General features: G+C 39.8%; 1 protein-coding gene across 1 annotated transcript; it reads left to right on the top strand.

Annotated features, from left to right (window-relative positions):
- The first annotated feature begins 435 nt into the window (after positions 1–435).
- Positions 436–4,942, top strand: LOC117254546 (galactose-specific lectin nattectin-like). The gene is made up of 10 exons (XM_078164072.1): positions 436–567; positions 664–737; positions 909–953; positions 1,219–1,263; positions 2,138–2,206; positions 2,508–2,540; positions 2,922–3,013; positions 3,376–3,501; positions 3,652–3,751; positions 4,653–4,942. Exons 2-10 carry the CDS (start codon positions 689–691, stop codon positions 4,721–4,723), a joined length of 630 nt encoding a protein of 209 aa, XP_078020198.1. The 5' UTR covers positions 436–567; positions 664–688; the 3' UTR covers positions 4,724–4,942.
- The last annotated feature ends 16,075 nt before the right edge of the window (positions 4,943–21,017 follow it).

Here is a 21,017-nt window from a genome sequence, read left to right as displayed (position 1 = left end):
ATCTCTTCTGTCTGAGGATGTTTCAGTCTATTCAGTCTTCAAACAAATCCATCCATAAAATGTTTAAATGTTGAGGCATCGGTAATAATGATCCAATAATATCATGTATAGTAATATAACACTGACAGAAGCCATTCCTCCTGCATAATGAGGACTTTATAATGATGAATTTTGTATAGCGTATCACCATTGTTCATATGTCCTTTAAAATACAAGGTCAGAGCACACAGCTGACACACTTAATGTAACTAAATATCCAGCCCAGTTTGACTGTAATTCTTTTAAACCATTAACCTGATATGAAATCACAACAACAAGGAAGAGGTTTGTGAAAACTGTTTACATGCTGTCAGGAAACAGATTAATGATCAGCTTCATATCTTTATGTGCATGCTGCAATCATCTTCTCACATACAGGACTGAGTCATAGATAAACATTGGCACGTTCTGCCACATGAACGTGACTCTGTGCTTCAGGTGTGTGTATATAAAGAGCAGGGATCCCCTCATCATCACTGCATCATTCAGCTGATACCTGAATAACATCACCTCACATTTACCTGACAGGTAAGACACCTGCTGTATTTCTTCTCTCTTCAGTGGAGCTCATGGTTCTGCTCTCTGTCTGAATATTTATTGGCTGTTTGTTTTTTCTCCACACAGAACAGTTGATCAGTTGATCATCACCATGAAGACTGTCCTGGTCCTCTCCATTCTCCTCTGTGCTGCATTTGCAGGTCAGATTCAACACAGACCATTTAGACAGATCACACACACTATCATCCATGTGTTCATCAGTCAATCAGCAAGACTCTAACATGGTGCACACACACACACACACACACACACACACACACTCACACACTCACGATTAATTGATTGATTGATTGATGTGTTTTTACCTGCAGCTCCACAACCAGAGGGAGAGAAGACAAACGAAGCGAAGGCTCCAGGTCAGTATTGAAGGTCTTTGCTTTACACACACAGGCAGTCAGACAGTAAGATCTACATCTCACAATAAAGCAATTTCTTTCTGTCTGTCTGTCTGTCTGTCTGTCTGTCTGTCTGTATGTATGTTCTCGCACATCTAAAGAACCATTCATCTGATCTACTTTACACAACAGCTCTGTGGGCGGGTAATCGACCTGTTGGGAGCATGTTTTGAACAGACACTGCACTTGTCTATCTAACACTAACATTAATGTGATTCATTCACAGAAGCAGCAGTGGAGGTCCTGAAGGAAGAGGTTGTTGCTGCACCTGGTTAGTGTCCTCTTTAAATCTCCTGCAGAATTTTTCTGTTTGGTTTCATGTTTTATTTAGCCTGTACTGTGACAGCCATGTGAGAACATTTAATGTCAAATTGTAACATTTGAAGCTTCGTCAGTCTCGTCAGAACTTGTATGTAGGCCTTCTTCATTACTCACACATGCGATATGGGTGGAGAGAGGTTCACTCTTTGTCCTGCAAAACTAATGAAATCAACGTCAGCTGTACTTTGTGTTAATGCTAATAAGCAATGTCAGCATGATATGGAGTAAGCTATAATTTTGAACGGCGTCAAAATAGCTGCTACACATCAGCATGTTAGTATGCTGAAGTTAGCATTTAGGTCAAAGCACACGTGTGTCTAAACCAGGGGTGATTGCTCTGGGACAACAAGGGAGGCTGAACTTCCCCTAGAATTTCATAGAAGAATTGGTCAAATATGCACTAATGAATTTAAATTAAAATAAGAATTTAGATTGCATTAAATGTGCGCTAGGATGCATTTAACATCATAGCTCATTTTCACCATTTGTACAGTACATTTCAGGTGTTTAAACCCATCTGAAAATCTTTTAAGTGTGTTTTGCTGTGTTTCTTTTATAAATTACTGCCTCGCTACAGTATGACAAATTTTATGATGTAAACTTAAAGGGAGCTTCCCCTGTTTGAAAGACCAGCAGCCACCACTGGTCTAAACACAGCCTCACAGAGCTGCTTAGCTGTAGATGCTTCTACTGGTTTTAACTTTTGTCACTTCCATGTTAATATGATTTACATTGGACATGCTTGACATTTTGTAGTTGCGACATTCTGTAATGTCAAAAACTCTCAACTAAAAAGAGTTCTGATGAATCTGTTGATGTTTCAGAGATGGACAAGATGATGAAAGATGAGGAAGAATTTGTGCCAGAAGAATTTGTCCCTGTTCCCAGAAACGGTAATCACAAAGGACACACGTCACTCTTAACAATATGTTGTGTAGCTGCTATTAATAATCAATTATACACATATTTATCAGTTATACTTCATCAAGTACTCCCAACTGTTCCACGTGTTGTTGTACTAAAGGTTCAATGAGACATTTTTAAACAATGACATGCTCATAATAAGAAAACTAAACACACACTGACATATTTTGATCATGAAATATATTGCATATCTGGACAGTTTCCTTATGTACAGTATTTTATTTATTTATTTATTTATTTATTTATTTATTTATTTATTTATTTTTTCAGCACCTGTGTCTGAGGAGGCAGCAGCACCTGAATGTAAGAGCCACATCACTGTTTTAAACTTTCCTTTATGTTCCTTCATTAATGAGGTCATCATAGAAACAACAATGACACCATAGAAAGAAAAATGAGAAATTAAAGCCAAACACCTCTTTCCAAACATCACATATGTGCTCTTAAAGGACCATAGCCATATATTAGGCTTTTAACTACAACCAGCTTAGCTTTTACTCCGCTGCTAAGTATTCTCCAAAATATATCAGATACATACAGACAGATGTTGGTGTCATTACAACAGCTGTTTCTGCTGAAGGAGGCTGTAAACAGTTAGATTAGAAAGGACCTATTATCTGTGTACTTCAGTCAGTGAAACTGCTCTGTTGAAGTCAGTGTTTTCTCTCTTCTGTCTGTCTGTAGCTCGTTTCAACTTCTGTCCAGACGGCTGGTTACAGCATGGCTCTCGCTGCTTCCGGCTCATCTCTACTCCCATGAGCTGGTACAGGGCTGAGGTACTGCTACTATCACACTTATACATTGTTATTGTGAGAACACTGAGCTTGTACACACTGTGAACAATGTGGTTGAAGTCGTAGCTTCTTCTGTCATCTGATAGACTTTGTTATTAATTCAGTTAAGCGAGTGTAGAACTTACCATTGACACACATGATGAATGCAACATGTTCCACAACATGGAGCATCAGGATGGTGATAGTAGGTCAGTCAGTGTGTCACCATCAGTCCATGAAAAGATGAGCTTTTCACATCAAAGCTAAAGACAACTCATTTGGAGGAAGAAAATGCAGAAATGAAATGAAACAACTATTTAGTTGTTTAGTCACAAAGATTCCTATTTGCATCCTCTGTCTGACAGGAGCACTGCAACATCCTGGGTGCCCACCTGGCCTCGGCCACCAACCCCAGAGAGTACAGCTTCCTCCAGCAGATCGCAGGGATAGGCAGTTCGAATGCTGCATGGCTGGGAGGCTTCAACCTGCAGGTATGGATTTATGCAGAAACACCAGTCAGTCAGTCCAGATCAAGCCCAGGACCTGGTCCAAAGGGGGTCTAGGCTCACACAAGATTGATGTGAGAGCAAATGAAGAGACTAGGACAACAAATCTTTACACTCATGTACTTTGTCTCTTAGGGCCAGTGGATGTGGATTGACCGTGAGGGTTTCTATTACACCAACTGGTACTCATACTCATCCTCCAGCAGCTCCCTCTGCTCCTACCTACGCACCAACAGTAAGTCCACCTGTTTGCTTTGGGGTTGGTGCTAGAATGGATGGTCTGGATGGATGGTCGAGGGACACTCTGCTTTGCATCTTCACTCTTCCATGCTCTCACAGTGTAAGAGTGTTGATGTTGACCACAGCCACCAAGCTTTTTTTCTTCCATCATTAGGGTAGTTTTGTTTGTAAAGATCTAGGGGCCTCTCCAGGCTGGAGGGGCAGCCATAGTAAAGTCACAGCCTCCAGAGCATGTCGGAGGCTCCACATCCACATAGGCAGTGGCAAGACATGCTGGTTGGGTTAAGTGATGACTCTAAATTCCCTGTAGGTGTGAATGTGAGCGTGAATTCTTTTCTGTCACTATATGTCAGTCCTGTGACAGTCTGGTGACCTGTCCAGGGTGTACCATACCTCTCTCTCAATGCCAGCCAGGAGAGGCTCCAGCCCCCGCCCCCGACCCTGAAAAGGATAAGCTGTTATGGATAATGAACGTTTGCAATATAGTCATTCATGGCCTATATCCCACATGTAACAAGCCAGGATACAATGAGTGTAATCAATATATCACACATCCCTACAGTAGCTGTCAGAGGTGTGACTGTTATACCTGGATTTATTTCTTGTTATCACAGAGCTGATATCTGTATTTATATGTCTTGGTAGGGTAATGTGCCTAGATCAGAGTGAACGTGATGCTGACTTGTACATCAGGGTCCTGGAGTACAAGTCAGCGTCATTCATATTTCACCTTTTTTTGGTCTGAGTGCTGATTTACTCAGTTTTCTGTGGAAAGAGACAAATAGGTAATATTACAGTGAACATTATGGTGAATCATTTATTAACTTAAAATATGTATTTGCCGTTAATGTTATTTTTTCTCTTTCTCTTTTCTCTTTCTTTAAATCAAATTTCAGATGGTTGGGGTAACACCAACTGCCACTCTGGTTATCGCTTCATCTGTGCAAAGAACCCTTTCAAGTGTTAATATACAGACTTCACATCTGGGGCCTTTAGATGGATCAGCCAGGATATTTTTTCCATTGAAAGCAATCTGATGAACTTTGTTGTGTGTCTTTCTGATTTATACTTTTCCTTTTTTATTCTGCAGAGTGTTAAATGATTAAGTGTTATATAACTTTTGTATAAAGGCATTTTTGTTTGTGATTATGGCAGCAGTTCTGTAATAAAGACGTGTAGAATGGGACATTGTTTGATCTTGCTTTTAAAGTTTGTTTGAGAAATGTGTCACAAATCTGTTAGTTTTGAAAAGAGTAATAGAATAGAATATATCTTTATTGTCCACCAGGGGAGGAAATTTGTCTTCGGCCTCCCAAACACAAAAGACAACATTGTAAAAGCAGACAAATAGTTAGTAAAACAAACAAAACAGAGTCATTACAGAAATACTTAACAAATTACATCAGCTCAGTGTCTGTCTGTGGTTTAAAGCTCATCTGTCACTTTGTTAAGGATATGATGGCACTCAGGATGAAGGACTTTTTAAATCCATTTTTGGTTGCCAGAGGGACTGTATAGCGCCACCCAGAGCTCAAGAGTTCAAACTGGCTAAAGACAGTGAGAACTATCTTCCAAGATATGCCTCGCTTTCTTCCTCGTCCCTTCTGTGAAGAGTTGGGTTTCAAGGGCTTTTGTGGCCTGCCAGCTATTTTACTTGCGGGTGTCACAATCCCACAGAGTTTATCACTTGAAAATATACCCAGTGTTTCTAGAGAAGCTCATTTGGGAGTCCAGAACCGTACCGAGGTATTTAAAATTTTCCAGTTTCAACATAATGCATTACTTGACTGCATTACGCCCTGTAGAAAGTAATCCCAGTAACACTTTCTATGAACACCACATCTATAATGCATTATGACAGCATTTATATCGTGCTGTTTGTAAACTCCAGTCTACTCGAGCATTACTGCGGGGAGGGGGCTGCTGTCTGACTGCTTTGTAGCACCCACTAGTGGCGGGCGGCTGCATGACAATTTTTAAAAAAAATACTTTTATTGTAGTGCCTCTGAAGTCACCAAACATCAATTGCACTATCCTCTTTTTATATATGTACATGGAAACTGAAATATAAAGCACACAAAAACATAAAACAGAACAAATAGCCACATAAACGTAAAAAAGAAAAAACAGGCTTTTGTTTGTTTGTGTGTCGTGTTTTTTTAAGCCTCACGCGCCCTCTAGTGGGGCATGAGCTCATTACATTTCCGACCAGAAAACCCATTCACTTACAGCATGTCTGACGCGCACTTGCTTGTAAGTTGATGAAAACGGCCTTGTTTTTACTTTTAGGTGTCTTGGTCATATTAAGTCATCCTTATAATTTGTTTATTTCAAAATGTAGAGAGTAACATTATGGTAGACAACTGTTTTTAGAATCTAATAAGTGATAAACATGGATTAACATCAAGCTATTGGCCAAACAGCATGGATAGACATTAATATACTGATGTGCTATTATACTGTTACATGCATCACATACAAGTGCCTGTGTAGCTTAGTCAGCAGAGCATTCATATCAAATTGAAAGGTTCAAGGTTCGATAGGCTCCACCAACTCAATGTATGAACAGCTTGAAACACTGTTTCCATATTCCTTTTTGAACAGTACAGTACTCTTTTTAAAAGCCATATTCACTTGGTTTATTACAATATATCTGCATTTATATAAATTAAATGAAATAAATTAAATAAACATGAAAATCTGTTTGTTCCAAGTGTCCTGAAGTATTACTATAGTTTATGAGACAGAGAATAACATTTGCAGTTATCTGCCACTTACCTTACAGGTAATAATCTCAGTGGCCTTCTCCAATGAAAAAAATAACTTACTACATGAACAATGAAGCTGCAATAAGTGAAACATTAAGTTACTAAGATATTGGCCTTACTACATTGCTGGGGTTGCTGATGTTGTAATGTAGTAGGCGTGACTATAATTTCTTGCAGATGAACACATTTGAAACTTTTTTTAATTTTAACCAGTCCAACACAAGTAGTATGAGCAAACACCACAAATCTGTTTTGATTATTTTCATAGTTCTCTCAGGAGTTCTCATGCACTGTCAGCACCCCTGCAGCTTCTCCTCAACAGCACCCAGTGGATCCTCTTCCTTGATTTTCTCCTGCACATCTGCCTCCTCATTCTTGACTTCAGCTTACATCTCCAGTTCCTGGTTCTGTGCACAGGAGAAGAAGTCAGCAAGTGTTAACACATACACCCACTCCCACCCTCTATTTCACTCTACTTACGTGATGATCTGCAGAGAGGCACGTGTCCCATTCTGACAGCTGGTGACGTTTAACTGCAGACCTGCTGCCAGCTATACGAACACACAGTGAACCACATTGACCGTCAATAGGCTGTTTGTGTGTCTACTTGGAGGTTGGACACAATATCAGCTTAAGACTGACCCGTTATTTGAAATGATCTCAAACTTGAACTGACCTGCTATATTAATGTTAGCTGGCATGGAATGAATGGAGCCTTCTGCTAGTTCTGTTTGGAGTAATGCCTGTTGGAGAAATACAACATACATCAGAGATACTGAACTGAAAACACTGTCGAGCCTGAATCATTCTGACCTCTTTTTTCACTTTGAGCTGTTATAAGGACAGCATTTCTATAGGCTCTGACCTGGCACTGGCTCTTGGTAATGGTCCTTGATCCAGCGGACGAGTCCATTGACGATGATGGTCACAAACTCAATCCTGAAAGACAGGGTTATGACATCTTGAAAATGAACTCTAATTATTAGTTGAGGTGCCCCAGATTGTGACGATTATTCCTGATGTGACCAAACGTTCACACAGAGAGGGAGGTAAGGGTTAAAGTTCATTTCAGTGTCCTTTCCTAGCTCGAAATCAGCCCCAGAATCACCATTGCTGCTGGCGGATAAAAAGACAAAAGATCCTTCATGCTTCCTCATGCTACTGCCCTGACACACATTTTGGGTGGGTGTGAGCAGTTCCAATACATTCCTACACATAAAAATGAAACTAAGTGCATCTCCAGCATTTCTATATCAATGCAAATGTGTGCATCTCATGAATGGGTCTTCTTTAGAATGACAAAGACGGGTGGGTAGTGGTTGGCAGTCCTTAGCTGACCTTGGTTTTCCAAGGGATTGGTACTTTACTGGCAGCTCTCTACAGGCAGACACATATTTGTGTGTCTCTGGGTGCTCACGTGACCTGTCCAGAACCTCAATGTTGAATCAGTGCTGCGGGAAACATTAGTAGTTTTGTAGGTATGCAACGCTGTGTGTCAGACAGAGTGGTCAGCAATACCGGGGCCCCGCAGGGGACTGTCCTCTCTCCCTTCCTCTTCACCCTCTACACCACGGACTTCAGCTGCCATCTTCAGAAGTTTTCTGATGACTCTGCTATAGTTGGATGTATCACCAAGGGTGATGAGGATGAGTACAGGGCTGTTGTGGATAACTTTGTCACATGGTGTGAGCAGAACCATCTGCAGCTCAACGTGGCAAAGACAAAGGAACTGGCTGTAGATCTGAGGAGGACCAAGACACCGGTGACCCCTGTTTCCATCCAAGGGGTCAGTGTGGACATTGTAGAGGACTATAAGTACCTGGGGGTACACACTGACAATAAACTGGACTGGGTTAAGAACACTAACGCTCTCTACAGGAAGGGCCAGAGCGGTCTCTATTTTCAGAGGCGACTGAGGTCCTTCAACATCGTCAGACTATGCTCAGGATTTTCTATGAGTCTGTAGTGGCCAGTGCTATCCTCTATGCTGTTGTGTGCTGGGGCAGCAGGCTGAGGGTGGCGGACGCCAACAGACTCAACAAACTGATCCGCAAGGCCAGTGACGTTGTGGGAACGGAGTGTGACTCTCTGATGGTGGTGTCAGAGAGGAGGATGCTGTCTAAGCTACGAACTATCTTGGACAATGTCTCACACCCACTCCACCATGTGCTGGTCAGGCACAAGAGTACTTTCAGTGGGAGACTCATACCACCAAGATGTACCACTGAGTGCCACAGGAAATCATTCCTGCCTGTGGCCATCAAACTGTACAACTCCTCCCTCTGAGTGGCCCTGAGACTTTCACACACACTGCAATAATCTAATTTAACTTGCGCAATAACCCCATTTCACCCTGACTGTATATATTCTGTTTGTGTAAATAATCTTGTTTAGGTTACAATGTATATATATATATATATATATATATATATATATATATATATATTTAAATTTTATTGAATAAACGTCATCAGTACAAACATTTCAGGCATATTTGACAAATTACTATAAAAGATGTTGGAACAGCTGTCAAGATAAAAAAAAAAAAAATTAAAACAAAAAAAACAAACCGAAAGTAAACAGTGAGGGTCTTACTCGAGGAGTAAGTATAGTTCAAGTAAAGAATAAAGTCTCAGGGCATTTTTATTAGACATGAAAAATAAGGATTTCTTGTATAGGTTCAGTTCATTCTTCCATCCGTTGATGTGGGGTTTGACCTTGAGGAATTTGCATCTGTGAATGTAATGTTTACCGAGTATAATTAAATTGTTTGCCAAGAAGTCCAAGTTTTTCTCCTTTAGCTGTACTCCAACTTTAATAGACATCCAGTTCAGCTGTTGCAAAGTGATTTGTTTGGTTAACATCCAGCTTCGAAAAGCTAACCAAAAATCTAAAACATGTTCACACTCAAAGAAAATATGTTCCACAGTTTCAATGTCTCTTTCACAAAATCCACATGTATTATTTTCCCAATTAAATCTTATGTGCAAGAAATGGTTAGAAGGATAGATATCATTTAGAATTTTAAATACAACCTCTTTTGCTTTATGAGGGATTGGATAAGACATATATCGCTTCCTTATCTTCTTTGCCTCCACCACAGAATAATCACTTAAAACATATTTTCTTTTTAGTTGACAAGGGTAGTAATGTGAAGTTAAAACATTTCTAATGAACTTGTTAGAGAAAAGTTTGCTTCCCAAGCTGATTCCTTCCACACAGAGTGATCTCATTTCTGAAACATTCGAATGTATCACCAGTTGTTGAGTCATCATTTTAAAAGAAGTTGGAATGGCTTTCATTACTTTCTCATATTCTTTGATACAGCATTGCAGGTTATATTTAACACAAAGGTTCTCGTGGGTTAGTAGATTGCCCTGATTATCCATAAGATGCGATACTGCCCAAATACCTTTGTCTAACCAAGTCTTCAAAAATAATGACTTATGATTGGTCAAAACATATCTATTATTCCACAAAGGAGAATTGTGAGGTGTAAAATTGTGTTTATATATCAGATTCCAGTAAAGGAGAACTTGCTGGTGATAATTCGAAAGCTTCACAGGCAATTTATATACATCGTAATCACAGCGCAATAGAAAATCAATGCCTCCCATTTTTTGAAAAATTGCTTTTGGAATGGTAAACCAAAAAGAGTCTTTGTGCAGAATAAAAGAACTGAGCCATTTTAGTTTTAGAGCACCATTCATAACTGAGAAGTCAATAGCATTTAAGCCGCCCTCTTCGATACTCTTGACCACATCAGCTCTTCTAATGTACTGGCATTTGTTCTTCCAAATAAATTTGAAGTTTAAATTATTAATAAGTCATTTTGTCTGAAATTTCAAGTGAAAAGGCAGGATAAATAACTCTTGACAAACTCTCCATTTTAGAAAGCAGAACCCTCCCAAATACAGTAATGTCTCTCTGTAACCAAGAATTCAGAATAGTTTTACATTTATCCACATTTTTACAAACATTTTCCCTCTCCCTTGTTTCTTTATTCTTAGTAATAACTATACCCAAGTATTTCACTTGACTTTTGACCGAAATGTTACATATTGACAGTGCCGGCTGATCATGAAGTGCCAATATTTCACATTTATCAATATTTAGTTTCAAGCCTGACGCTTTGGAAAATATGTTGGTGGAGTTTAATACTTTAGGAATTTGCATTTCATTTTTTAAAAATAAAGTTGTATCGTCCGCAAATTGACTTATTATTATATTTCTTTCTAAAATATTTATTCCTTCAATACCATTATTCTTTATCATAATTGATAATAACTCGGCTACTAGAATAAATAACAAGGGAGAGCTGTTGCAACCCTGTCTAATACCCCTATTTACCTGAAATCTTGGGCAAGTACCTTGTTCCAAAGCCACACAACTATTAATATCTTTATATAACATACCAATCAGGTTTATAAATTTCTGACCAAAACCAAAATAATTTAAAGTACTTAATATGAAGGGGTGCTATACTGAATCAAAAGCCTTATAGAAGTCTAGAAAGAGAATGAACCCCTCCTCTGATAATACATGACTGTAATCGATCAAATCCAAAACCAGTCGTATGTTGTTGTGAATAGATCTTCCATTTAGGAAGCCAGATTGTGTTTCATCAATAAGTTGTGACAAATCTTCTTTAAGTCTAGCAGCTATACATCCTGACAGCAATTTATAATCAGTGTTGAGGAGTGTAATAGGTCTTAAATTATCTAGTACTCATTTATCTTTGCTGTGTTTGGGAATTAGTGTTATCAGCCCTTGTTTCATACTGGGCATTAGCTCTTGTTTCGCAATGCATTCTTGTATAGCTTTGAACAACAGATTTCTAATATCTTTCCAAAAGAAATGATAGAAATTTGCAGTGAGCCCATCAGAGCCAAGGGCCTTGTTAAGTGACAATTTCAAACTGACCGCGTCTAATTCTTCTGTTTTTAAATCTGAATCACAAATTGTTTTGAATGAGTTATTGATGTTGGGTTTAAAATTTGCAATTTGGTCAAAGAAGTTGGTTGAATCAATAGGAGAGTATACAGACGAATATAATTTGCTATAGAACATAAAAATTTCTTTCTCAATAATTTTGCTATCCTTGCATTCTCTTCCATTGATCAACAAACTAGTTATAGCCTTGTTTTCCTGTCTTTTTTTCTCCAGCCTGCTGAAGTATGATGTGTTTTTTTCTCCCTCCTCCATCCATTTTGCCCTTGACCTGACAAAAGCACCCTGGGCTCTCTTCATATAAATATCATCAATTTTGGATTGTAGAAGCAATAATTTTTCCTTGTCTTCACTAGACAAATCTGGTTTGCCACAACACTGATTGATTTCACAAAACAAATTGCTTTCTTCTTCTCTACTTTTTTTTAAATTTAATTCTTTACTGGTTTTGATAGAGAATTCTCTAATTTTGAATTTAACGAACTCCCATTTATTACAAAAACTATTTATGCTGTTATCACTTTCAATTTCAGTGATCAGTTAAAGGAGCTTTGGAGATTAAAGCTTCAGAGATAGATTCCTCCAGCATATCCGTAGCAAGCCAGTATTCAATTCTAGATTTAGCGGTACCATTAGGCTTGTACCAGGAGTATTGTTTTTTTCTTGGGTTTTGAGTTCTCCAGATATCAACCAAGCTGTTATCTCTAATAAAATTTTCAATAAGGGGATTAAAATGGTGATTGTTAAACTTGGAGGGCCATCTATCTTCCCATTCATCTGGCACCATATTCCAATCGCCTCCTATTAAAATAACATCAGTGGGATGGAGTGCTTTCAGCTCATTTATCTCTGAAGTAATATCTTCAAGCATTTGCCTGTTTTGAGCAACAGACTTGTGACCATATAAATTAATTAAAATCAAAAAATGACTTTCAATCTTTAGAACAGCAATTAGCCAGTGACCTTCTCTATCTGTTCTGTGTGTGATTACATCCCCTGGAAATCTATGAAAACAAATAGCAACACCAGCAGACCTGTTGCTTCCATGGCTGAACAATATTCGATCACCCCACATATCAGTCCAAAAGTTCACATCTGCATCGGAAGAATGAGTTTCCTGTAATAGTATACAATGTGCTTTCCGCCCTTTGCAAAACAAGAATAGAGATTTTCTTTTAATCAAGTCTTTCAGACCCCTCACATTTAACGAAGCAAATGAAATAGTGCACTTGAACATTCAGTCAAAATAAAATTAACAAATTTAACAATAACACTCAGTGTTTACAAGTATAGAGCTGAACTTACTCTTTTTAATAAGCAACTGTGTCCCGTATTACCATCTTTCACTCATATTGTGTATTCTTGTAACAAAGTCTGCATTTTGTCAGCCAATTTTTCGACCCTCTATGTATCCGTGTGGCCCACGGTAGTAGGCTCGTTTTCCTTCCTGACAAGCCTGTTCAATCTGCGGCCACAACTTTTTCCTCGCCTCTTTGTCTTCCAGTGGCATCATCTCCGCGAAGCGGACGCCTCTCTCCTTGCACACCGGGGAATCCTTGCTTCTGTGCCAGATCTCTTCTTTGATCAGCCTCCGTACGCACAGCACAACCAGTGGTCTGCTGCGGTTGTTTTCCTTCTTTCCAACCCTGTGTACGACGTCGACGGCTTCTTCTAGCTGGCGCATTTCTAAGTTCAGAGCAATTTTCCTGAAGAGCTGTATGGTGTCAGCTCAGACGTTCTCGTCAGATTTTTCCTCCAAACCTTTCAGCTTCAGGCACCACCGCATCTTGTATCTTTCCTGTTCTTTAATTCTCTCTTTTAGTTCATCATTTTCACGTTTGAGGAGTTGGTGTTGTTTTTCCAGTTCAGTTACTTTTTCCTTGCATTCCTTAACTTCTTCAGCATTAAACTGCACTGCTTTAGTCAATGCAGCTAACATGCAGCTAGTTTGTTTAGCCTGTTCTTTTCCATACCTTGAATGGCTTCTAGTATGGTGAGGTTGGAGACCTCCGTCTCGCTTTTGCTTTTCTTGCCGGATGGAGGCTTGCTTGGGGTCGGTGGGGCAGACCCAGTGTCTTTTCGTTTGGCTTGTTTAACCAAGCTAGCCTCCATAACATAGTCGTGGTCGCAGGCCTGCTCCGCATTAGTCGACATTACCTCCGGTTCGCTCGGCATTTGGGTCTTCACGGCGTTTCCACCAGGTATTATCAATTTAGTAGGCTTCAGTACGTTATTTGGATTCATTTCAAGCTTCTGAGTGTATTTTTAGAAAAACTTTGGGACTAAATTGTTGCAGCCTCCGAGTCGAGTTGCCGTTCAACACACCATCTTGCCGGAAGTCGGTTACAATATATATATATTAGGGCATTAACAGAAAAGTCGATTTGTCGACGTGTCGACGTCAGTGGCACAAGTCGACACCCCCCGGGAGGAGTCGACAAGTTGTGTGTTTTTCCTCTCTCTCTCTCTCTCTCTCTGTACTTGTGTATGGAATGCAATCGCTGCCTCTGATTGGCTTACACTGATACTTTATCCTTGACTAAGTGAACATACTCTGGCGTACTATAAGCGGAGCAGACTCCAGTCATTCGGGCTTCCATAGTCGAGCGCACTTCCGCGTTGTAGTTTCTTGTAAAAATGTCTGTGAAAAATCCCTGTGATGTGAAAAATACATGCCAAGCAGTCACTGGTGCGCTGAGCGAAGTCCGCGCGGTTGTAAAATCTGAGCTTTGCGTGCACAGGGCTTGCGGACGTCCGCTTTGAGTCCGCGCGGACCTCCGCAGAGTCTGTTCCGCGTACGTTCCGCCCGAGTATGTTCGGCAGTGGCGGTTTTAGGCGGGGGCTAGCAGGGGCCAGTGCCCCCGTAACTCGGAGTCTGGCTCCCCCTGTGGCCCCCCCCCGCCGAGGAGTCGGAGGGGGAACGCAGAACTAAATCGTCTCAACAGGTTGCCGGTCAGACCACTTAAAGAGGCGCACCCAGTGGATCATGTAGAATACACCACACAAGTAGGAAAAGGGCTCAAGTTTTCTAGTGTTTAAATACAGTGTTTCCCATACATTGACTAATTTGCCCTGCCACAGTCTCCAAAAATTGGCCAGATATAAAATGCCTCCCGTAAATGAACGTCACTCTGTAGCGCACCGGCTGGAGTGCCTCCTGAGAATTCTTCGGCTCCCCCCGGTGCGTAATTTTAGCGGAGCGGAGCACCGAGCCGCTTCTAGGCCGTGGCTGGTGGAGCAGCTACTTGAATGGCCGCGATTAGCTCCGGCACCTGTGCCTCAGCCGGATCGCGCACGCCACGGATCAAGTGGGTTGCCATAAATGGGCCTGTCCCAGAGGCATTCAATTACCAGAGGGCTTTTGAAAAGCTCTGATTCAGGGTGCTGTTCTTGCAAATCGAGGGGGAGGGAGGAAAGCAGTAATTTGTGTCTGTTTGTGTGCAATTTATTTGAATCTCACCTTTTGTTTTCCTTTCATTTTGCGTATTTTGTATTGTTTTGCGTATCTGTAACTGTACTTGTGAGTGTGAGAGTTTTAAAAGTTTTAAAAGAATATTTTATCTGCACATGAGTTTAAATATTAAATAGCCTTCCAGAGGCAGATCAGTACATCAGTCATTTTTCTTTTGATTACTGAAATGTTTAACCACTAATCCTTAGCCGTATTTTAAGTGTAACCCTTCACCATAACATACCACTCATGTTTTTATCAGTAAAAATAGAACATTTTTCACACATAAAAAGCACTAAGATGTTGAAATCTAGACATATTCTGCCATCATAACTTGGCTCTCAGAATTCACCAGATTGATGCCTTTAAATCAAATACAAAATTTTCTCCCGGGGGAGCATGCCCCCGGACCCCTCTACACACATATATATCTTATTGTTCAGACTTAGATATTTGACCGTACTTGTATGTGCCCCTGTATCAAAAGGACTGGCCCTAGCTTGGCCCCCCCCATTGAAACTGGCCTAGAACCGCCACAACATTGTTCGGGCCTTGACAGACACACATCACATGTGTGGAGATATTCACTTTCCTCCGCCTTGTCAATGTGATGACGTCACCAATAAATAGTCACCAGTAAATAAATATATATATATGTATATGTATATATATATATATATATATATATATATATATATATTTACATTTATGTTTGTTAATAATTCCTGTTTATTTAACTATATATTTGTAAATACTATTGTTTAAATTTCTTACATTTCACGTATCTTTCCTCTCTTGCAAATCTTGTGTGCCTTTATCTTGCAGTGTGGAGTGTAAGGTTGTACGACACGCAGGTGGTGGTGAAACACCCTGACCCCTGACCCTCTCCCCTCACTCTGCTCAACCTGTGGGTTTCTCTGCCCCCCTCTGGGATTTGGTCAGAGGCCCTGGTCACATATGTTAATGCACAATGTGCAATACTTTAAGACAAAAATTGCTGTGGATACCTCGGGAATATAAAGCCAGGTAAGTGGTTGTTGAGATTAAGAAATAACGACAAAAGGTTCTTGTTTTAATGAAATGCGTCAGTTTTATGAGATATATTGGTGACAAGACACATTCATGGAGACAAAGGAAAAAACATTTTGTGAACTAACAAGATAAAGTATGTTATGACAGTAGAATTTTCAGAGCAGAGGACTGCAGAGGTTGCTGTAATCCTAACTGTGGGTTTTCCTTTATAGTAGCAGCAATTTACAATTGTTTAGATACATTTTATGTAAAAGAGCTCTTTTGTAAAGGAATAACATCCTGTACTATGAAGAAGCTAATGTCTGGGAATCAAATCTGAGAAGTAAAGTTCATCTGTTGGTGTTTGTAATGTTGTTTTTTTTTATGTGTGTGTGTGTGTGTGTGTGTGTGTGTGTTTTGTAAATGTGAATTTGTCATTGGAAATATCAAGAACTAGTATCCTTGTATAAACCTGTTTGACCCAAAAGTGCACAAGATCATACTGAGGATGAAATATTCTTCTGCAGGGCATGATGAAACAAAATCTAGTCTTGAAAAGAAAGAAGTTTTGTTTAGCATTGAGCTCCTCACATATGTTTTAACTTTTATCAGCCAGAACAGGTGTTGTACCAAGTGACCTTAAAGTTTCTAAAGTCATTCTGCTATTCAAATCAGGTGATTCCAGCTTATTTATTGATTATTATCCTATATCTGTTCTATATCTCTATATCTGTATATTCCAGAATGAAGAAGCATATGGACTAAAGCAACATACTTCATGGTTTTCAGAAGAAAACAAAAAGTCAACACAAATGGCTCTTTTGCAGCTAGCTAACAAAATCTCTACAGCCTTTGACAACAAGAAAATAACTCTTGGTATTTTCTTAGACTTGTCAAAGGCATTTGACTCTGTTGATCACAACATCCTTATTGCAAAATTACAGAAATATGGTTTTCATGATGTTGTTTAAAATGGCTGCTTGATTATTTAAAGGACAGAGGACAGCATGTCTCCATGAATAGGTTTGATTCAAATAGAGCTAAGCTACTTTGTGGAGTACCTCAGGGTTCCATTCTTGGACCTCTGTTGTTCTTGATTTACAAAAATCAATGTAAGCATAAAAACTAGGGTGTGAAAAATGCTTTATTTATTTGCTGACGCTACATGTCTGGTAGCTTCACATGAAAATTTTACACACTCAGACAAGAAGCAAATGATGAGCTACCGTCTATGTCCAAATGGTTCAGATGAACAAATTCTCGCTCAATATATAAAAATATGACTGCATGATATTTTGTAACAAAAATGAAAAATGTAACAAAGATAAAGTAAAAATATTCATAGAGAACATTGAAATAACTCAGGTTCCTTACATTCAAATTCTATGGTTCATAGCAGACAAAAAACTAACTTGGAAATACCATATTGAACTTGAAGTCAGCTGGTAATTTGAGTACAGTTTGGTCACTGGTCAATAATCCCTGTATTTTAACTTTTTATTACAGCTTAATTTACCCTCATATTATGTAATGTAATACTGCTTGGGCCGCCACAGGTCCCATTTATCTCTAAATCTTATGAGATTTTTCTAATTCAAAAGAAAGTTTGGAGAATGACTAGCTTTGTTAAAAATCACCTGCTTCTATCAGTTTATAATGTGAACATACACCAGACTTGTGTATTCATGTATTATAAGTATGCACATCTTACTCATGACTCGCCTAGTGTTTTCCAGAACTCTTTAATGTCTTCCTCAGACATTCATTCATATTCCACAAGACACTCTAAGGACCTTTACTTTCTGTGTTGTCAATATTCATTGAAATACAGACAGCCATCTCTTTGGAACAACCTACTTCCATCTCCACAAACAACATCTACATTGTGGTTAGTCAACAAACATCTGAAAAGGACTCAGGCAAAGACCCTTAACACTTCATTGATAATATCTGTTAATTGTACATTTCCATCAGTTTTGTGTTATTGCTTAGTCTGGAACTCAGTTTTGGCTTCTAAGTTCTCCTGCACAATGCTGAAACGTTTGATTTCTTTTTCCTGTCTTTTCTATACATGTATGTGCAACTAAACTTAACTAAACAAAACTAAACTAAGATGAAAACATTGATTTAACGCTAACTTTCAGTTGCTGCTGCCTCCTCAGACACAGGTGCTGAAAAATATGATAAATAAATAGATACTGAACATAAGGAAACTTTCCATATGTGCAATATTTAATATTTCATTATCAAAACATAATATGTGTGTGTTGCATACAGTGTTTTTCAAAATAATCTTACAATGTCAGTAAACATCTCGTATTTACGTTTATTTCTTTGTGCAACAAATGCATGTGGTTAGGTTAAAAAATGGTTCAGGTTCATGGTTCATCTCTGAATTCACATTGGAAGTGAACAGCCAGCTCTCGGGTGAAAGTCAGGTCTTTTTTGGACCCATCCACATCCCCTCCCACAGGCCCTACAGGCACTTTTCAGCTCCTTATATTACATTGTTATCAGTGGTGTTTCAAATGTCTGGCGGCCTTTTAAGCTGACGCACCTTTCATGGTGGTATGACTAGCCACTGGGTGTCGTCAGTTTATAATGCTGACAATTTATCATGACTCCGTGAAAGTTGCCTTTTTGTGTCAAAATTAGTGACAAAGCAGCGGTATTTGAAGAGTTTGGAATGCGAAGGGTCTGAATATTCTAGAGCTGTAGCCACTGTTCCACTTACTTCTTTAACCATGGCTGGTGGCAGGGTACAGCTTGGTTTGGGTAGCTTCATCCTCGTGAACACGATATTTCAAGAGTGCCTCAAGAGAATTTCTTTACATTTGGCACAAATGTCCGCTTGGTTTCGTAATGAGCTGATTAGTTTTTGGTGGTCATAGGTCAAAGGTCAAGAACAATGTGACCTTGTCTATCTCATTCTTGTGAACACATTTATTCAAGAATACCTTGAGGGAATTTCTCCAAATTTGGCACAAACATTCACTTGGACTCAACAATGAACTAATAAGATTTTGGTGGCCAAAGATCAAGCTCACTGTGATCTTGCATTTATCTCATTCTCAGGAACATGATATCTCAAGAACACCTGAGGGAAATTTCTTTTGAAATTGAAAAAAAAAAGAAAAAGAATGAAAAAACAACAACTGATCATTTGGTCATGAATCAATAATTCCTATGCTACAATTCATAAAATAATTCATAAGAATGCTACAATCCTGACTGCATGGCCAAGCAAGACCATCTCTGTATCCATCTCAGCATTGGAAGAGGCACTGAAGCGAGCTTGGAGGGATCAAACACCAGCTAAGATCCCAAACAAATAAATGTTCTCTGCCAAGCATCCTGTTTGCCAACACACAGGTGTTGGGTAATAAAGTGGATGATCTCTGTGCAATCTCTCTTAGCAGCTGGAAATATTACAATTACTTAGATTTTTTTGGGGGGATGAAAAAAGACAAGAACATTGTTTTTTAAAGGCAGTGCATTGCAGAAGACACAACCTCAAACTTCTGAAACATCTACTATGACTGACAGCACGACAATGTGAAGATCATGAAGATACATCCCACCAAAGGTAAACCCTCCTCGCTTAGTAAAGGAAAACTGTAGCCCTCACTGGCTTAAAAAAGAAAATCAGCAAACCTAATGGCAGACGGCGCCCCAGACTAACGTCCAAGAACACATAATTGAATCCACAAAGTATCTCCATACTGCTCATCCATAGTGATCCAAGTGTGCTGCAGCCCCGACATAAAAAGTTGTTTGGAAAAACGTCATATGAACTCTGTTTTTAGCCTCACTGTAGCCTGTAGCTCTGACTGCTTCTCTGTGCTCCGTGTTCACGTGTGCGCGCTTGCGCGTGACCAGCGAAAGCATGAGCTTCGCTCACCCGTGTTTACATCACGTGACATGTGCACCGCAGGGAGAGACAACAGTAACCACAGAGCTAAAAGATAATTTGCACTACGGTCTTTTAGCAAAGGACAGCTCAACATGTCTGAAGACTTTGAAATTGAGGAGGAACAGCATTTCTTTGTTGAGCCGTATTTGTTTGAGCCCGAGTATACGGACGGAACTCAGGCTACTGGACGAAGCAGCCGCCGCAGCTCATGAGCCTAACCCTCAGCCAGCCACAGAATACCGGAGTCCAGCACTGGAAACCTGGTGGTATAGTTGTTTCAAATGCAAAGCAATGCCAACAGATGAGGAAAGTCTTTGCTGCTCAGACTGGGAATTGGCGATGCCTGCACTTGAGAATCTGGACATCAGTACTGACGAGACTGTTGCTCTTCAGAGACGTGCATCACCGATCACCCTGAGCGCGCACACGTGAGCGCAGAGCACAGAGAAGCAGCAGGGCTGTCCCTGACCAAATTGGGGCCCTAAGCGAAATTTTATTTGGAGGCCCCCATCCTTGAGATGAAACAAGCGGCAAGCACATTTGAGACCACAGTGCTTTGACACCCTCTATAGGGCACAGCGTCCCCACATCCTGCGAGTGCGTGAGTGAGTGAGTGAGTGAGTGAGCTTTATTTGTCAGCTCTACCTATGGCAAAAATGTGCTGGAGCATGATGCCCCCTTCACATTTATGACTGCCCCCTCATATATGCCTGCCTAGAACCGGGCTTGGGCGGATAAAATGTTGCCTACCAGGTATGAAAATCATTTGTGAGCTATCTAGCCTCACTTAAGATTACCAGCAATAACCCTGACGCTGACACAGAGGCGTACATGCAAAGTCTGAATTTTGAGAAGAAAGGATGTAGTAACCAATTTTGGGGTGTGTGACAGAACAATTAAATGACGAGTGAGCAGAGTTGTGTAAGGGTTACTTTAAAAGTAATCAAATTACTTTACTGCATTACTCTTGAAAAATAAACAGTTACTTTACTGCGTTACTCCCTGAATAAAGTAACTATATCAGCTATATCAGACAGTTCTTGTGATGTAATATTCTGTCATGTCATATTGACACTGCTTTTTCTGTATACTGTGTTTTTCAGTATTTTTTCCATGCCTTAGTGCTTTTCTTATTGGGAGTTACTTAAAGGATGAACAAACAATGTCC

This window comes from Epinephelus lanceolatus, chromosome 3 (assembly GCF_041903045.1).
Source record: "Epinephelus lanceolatus isolate andai-2023 chromosome 3, ASM4190304v1, whole genome shotgun sequence".
Lineage (NCBI taxonomy): Eukaryota > Metazoa > Chordata > Actinopteri > Perciformes > Serranidae > Epinephelus > Epinephelus lanceolatus.
This window is presented reverse-complemented; position numbering and strand designations above follow the sequence as displayed.

Bases quoted from the DNA above. Each gene is read 5' to 3' on its own strand.
- LOC117254546 (XM_078164072.1), top strand. From the start codon at position 689: ATGAAGACTGTCCTGGTCCTCTCCATTCTCCTCTGTGCTGCATTTGCA. The intron at 2,207-2,507 runs GTAATCACAAAG...TTATTTTTTCAG, and splicing joins TGTCCCTGTTCCCAGAAACG to CACCTGTGTCTGAGGAGGCA. The intron at 3,502-3,651 runs GTATGGATTTAT...TTTGTCTCTTAG, and splicing joins TGGGAGGCTTCAACCTGCAG to GGCCAGTGGATGTGGATTGA.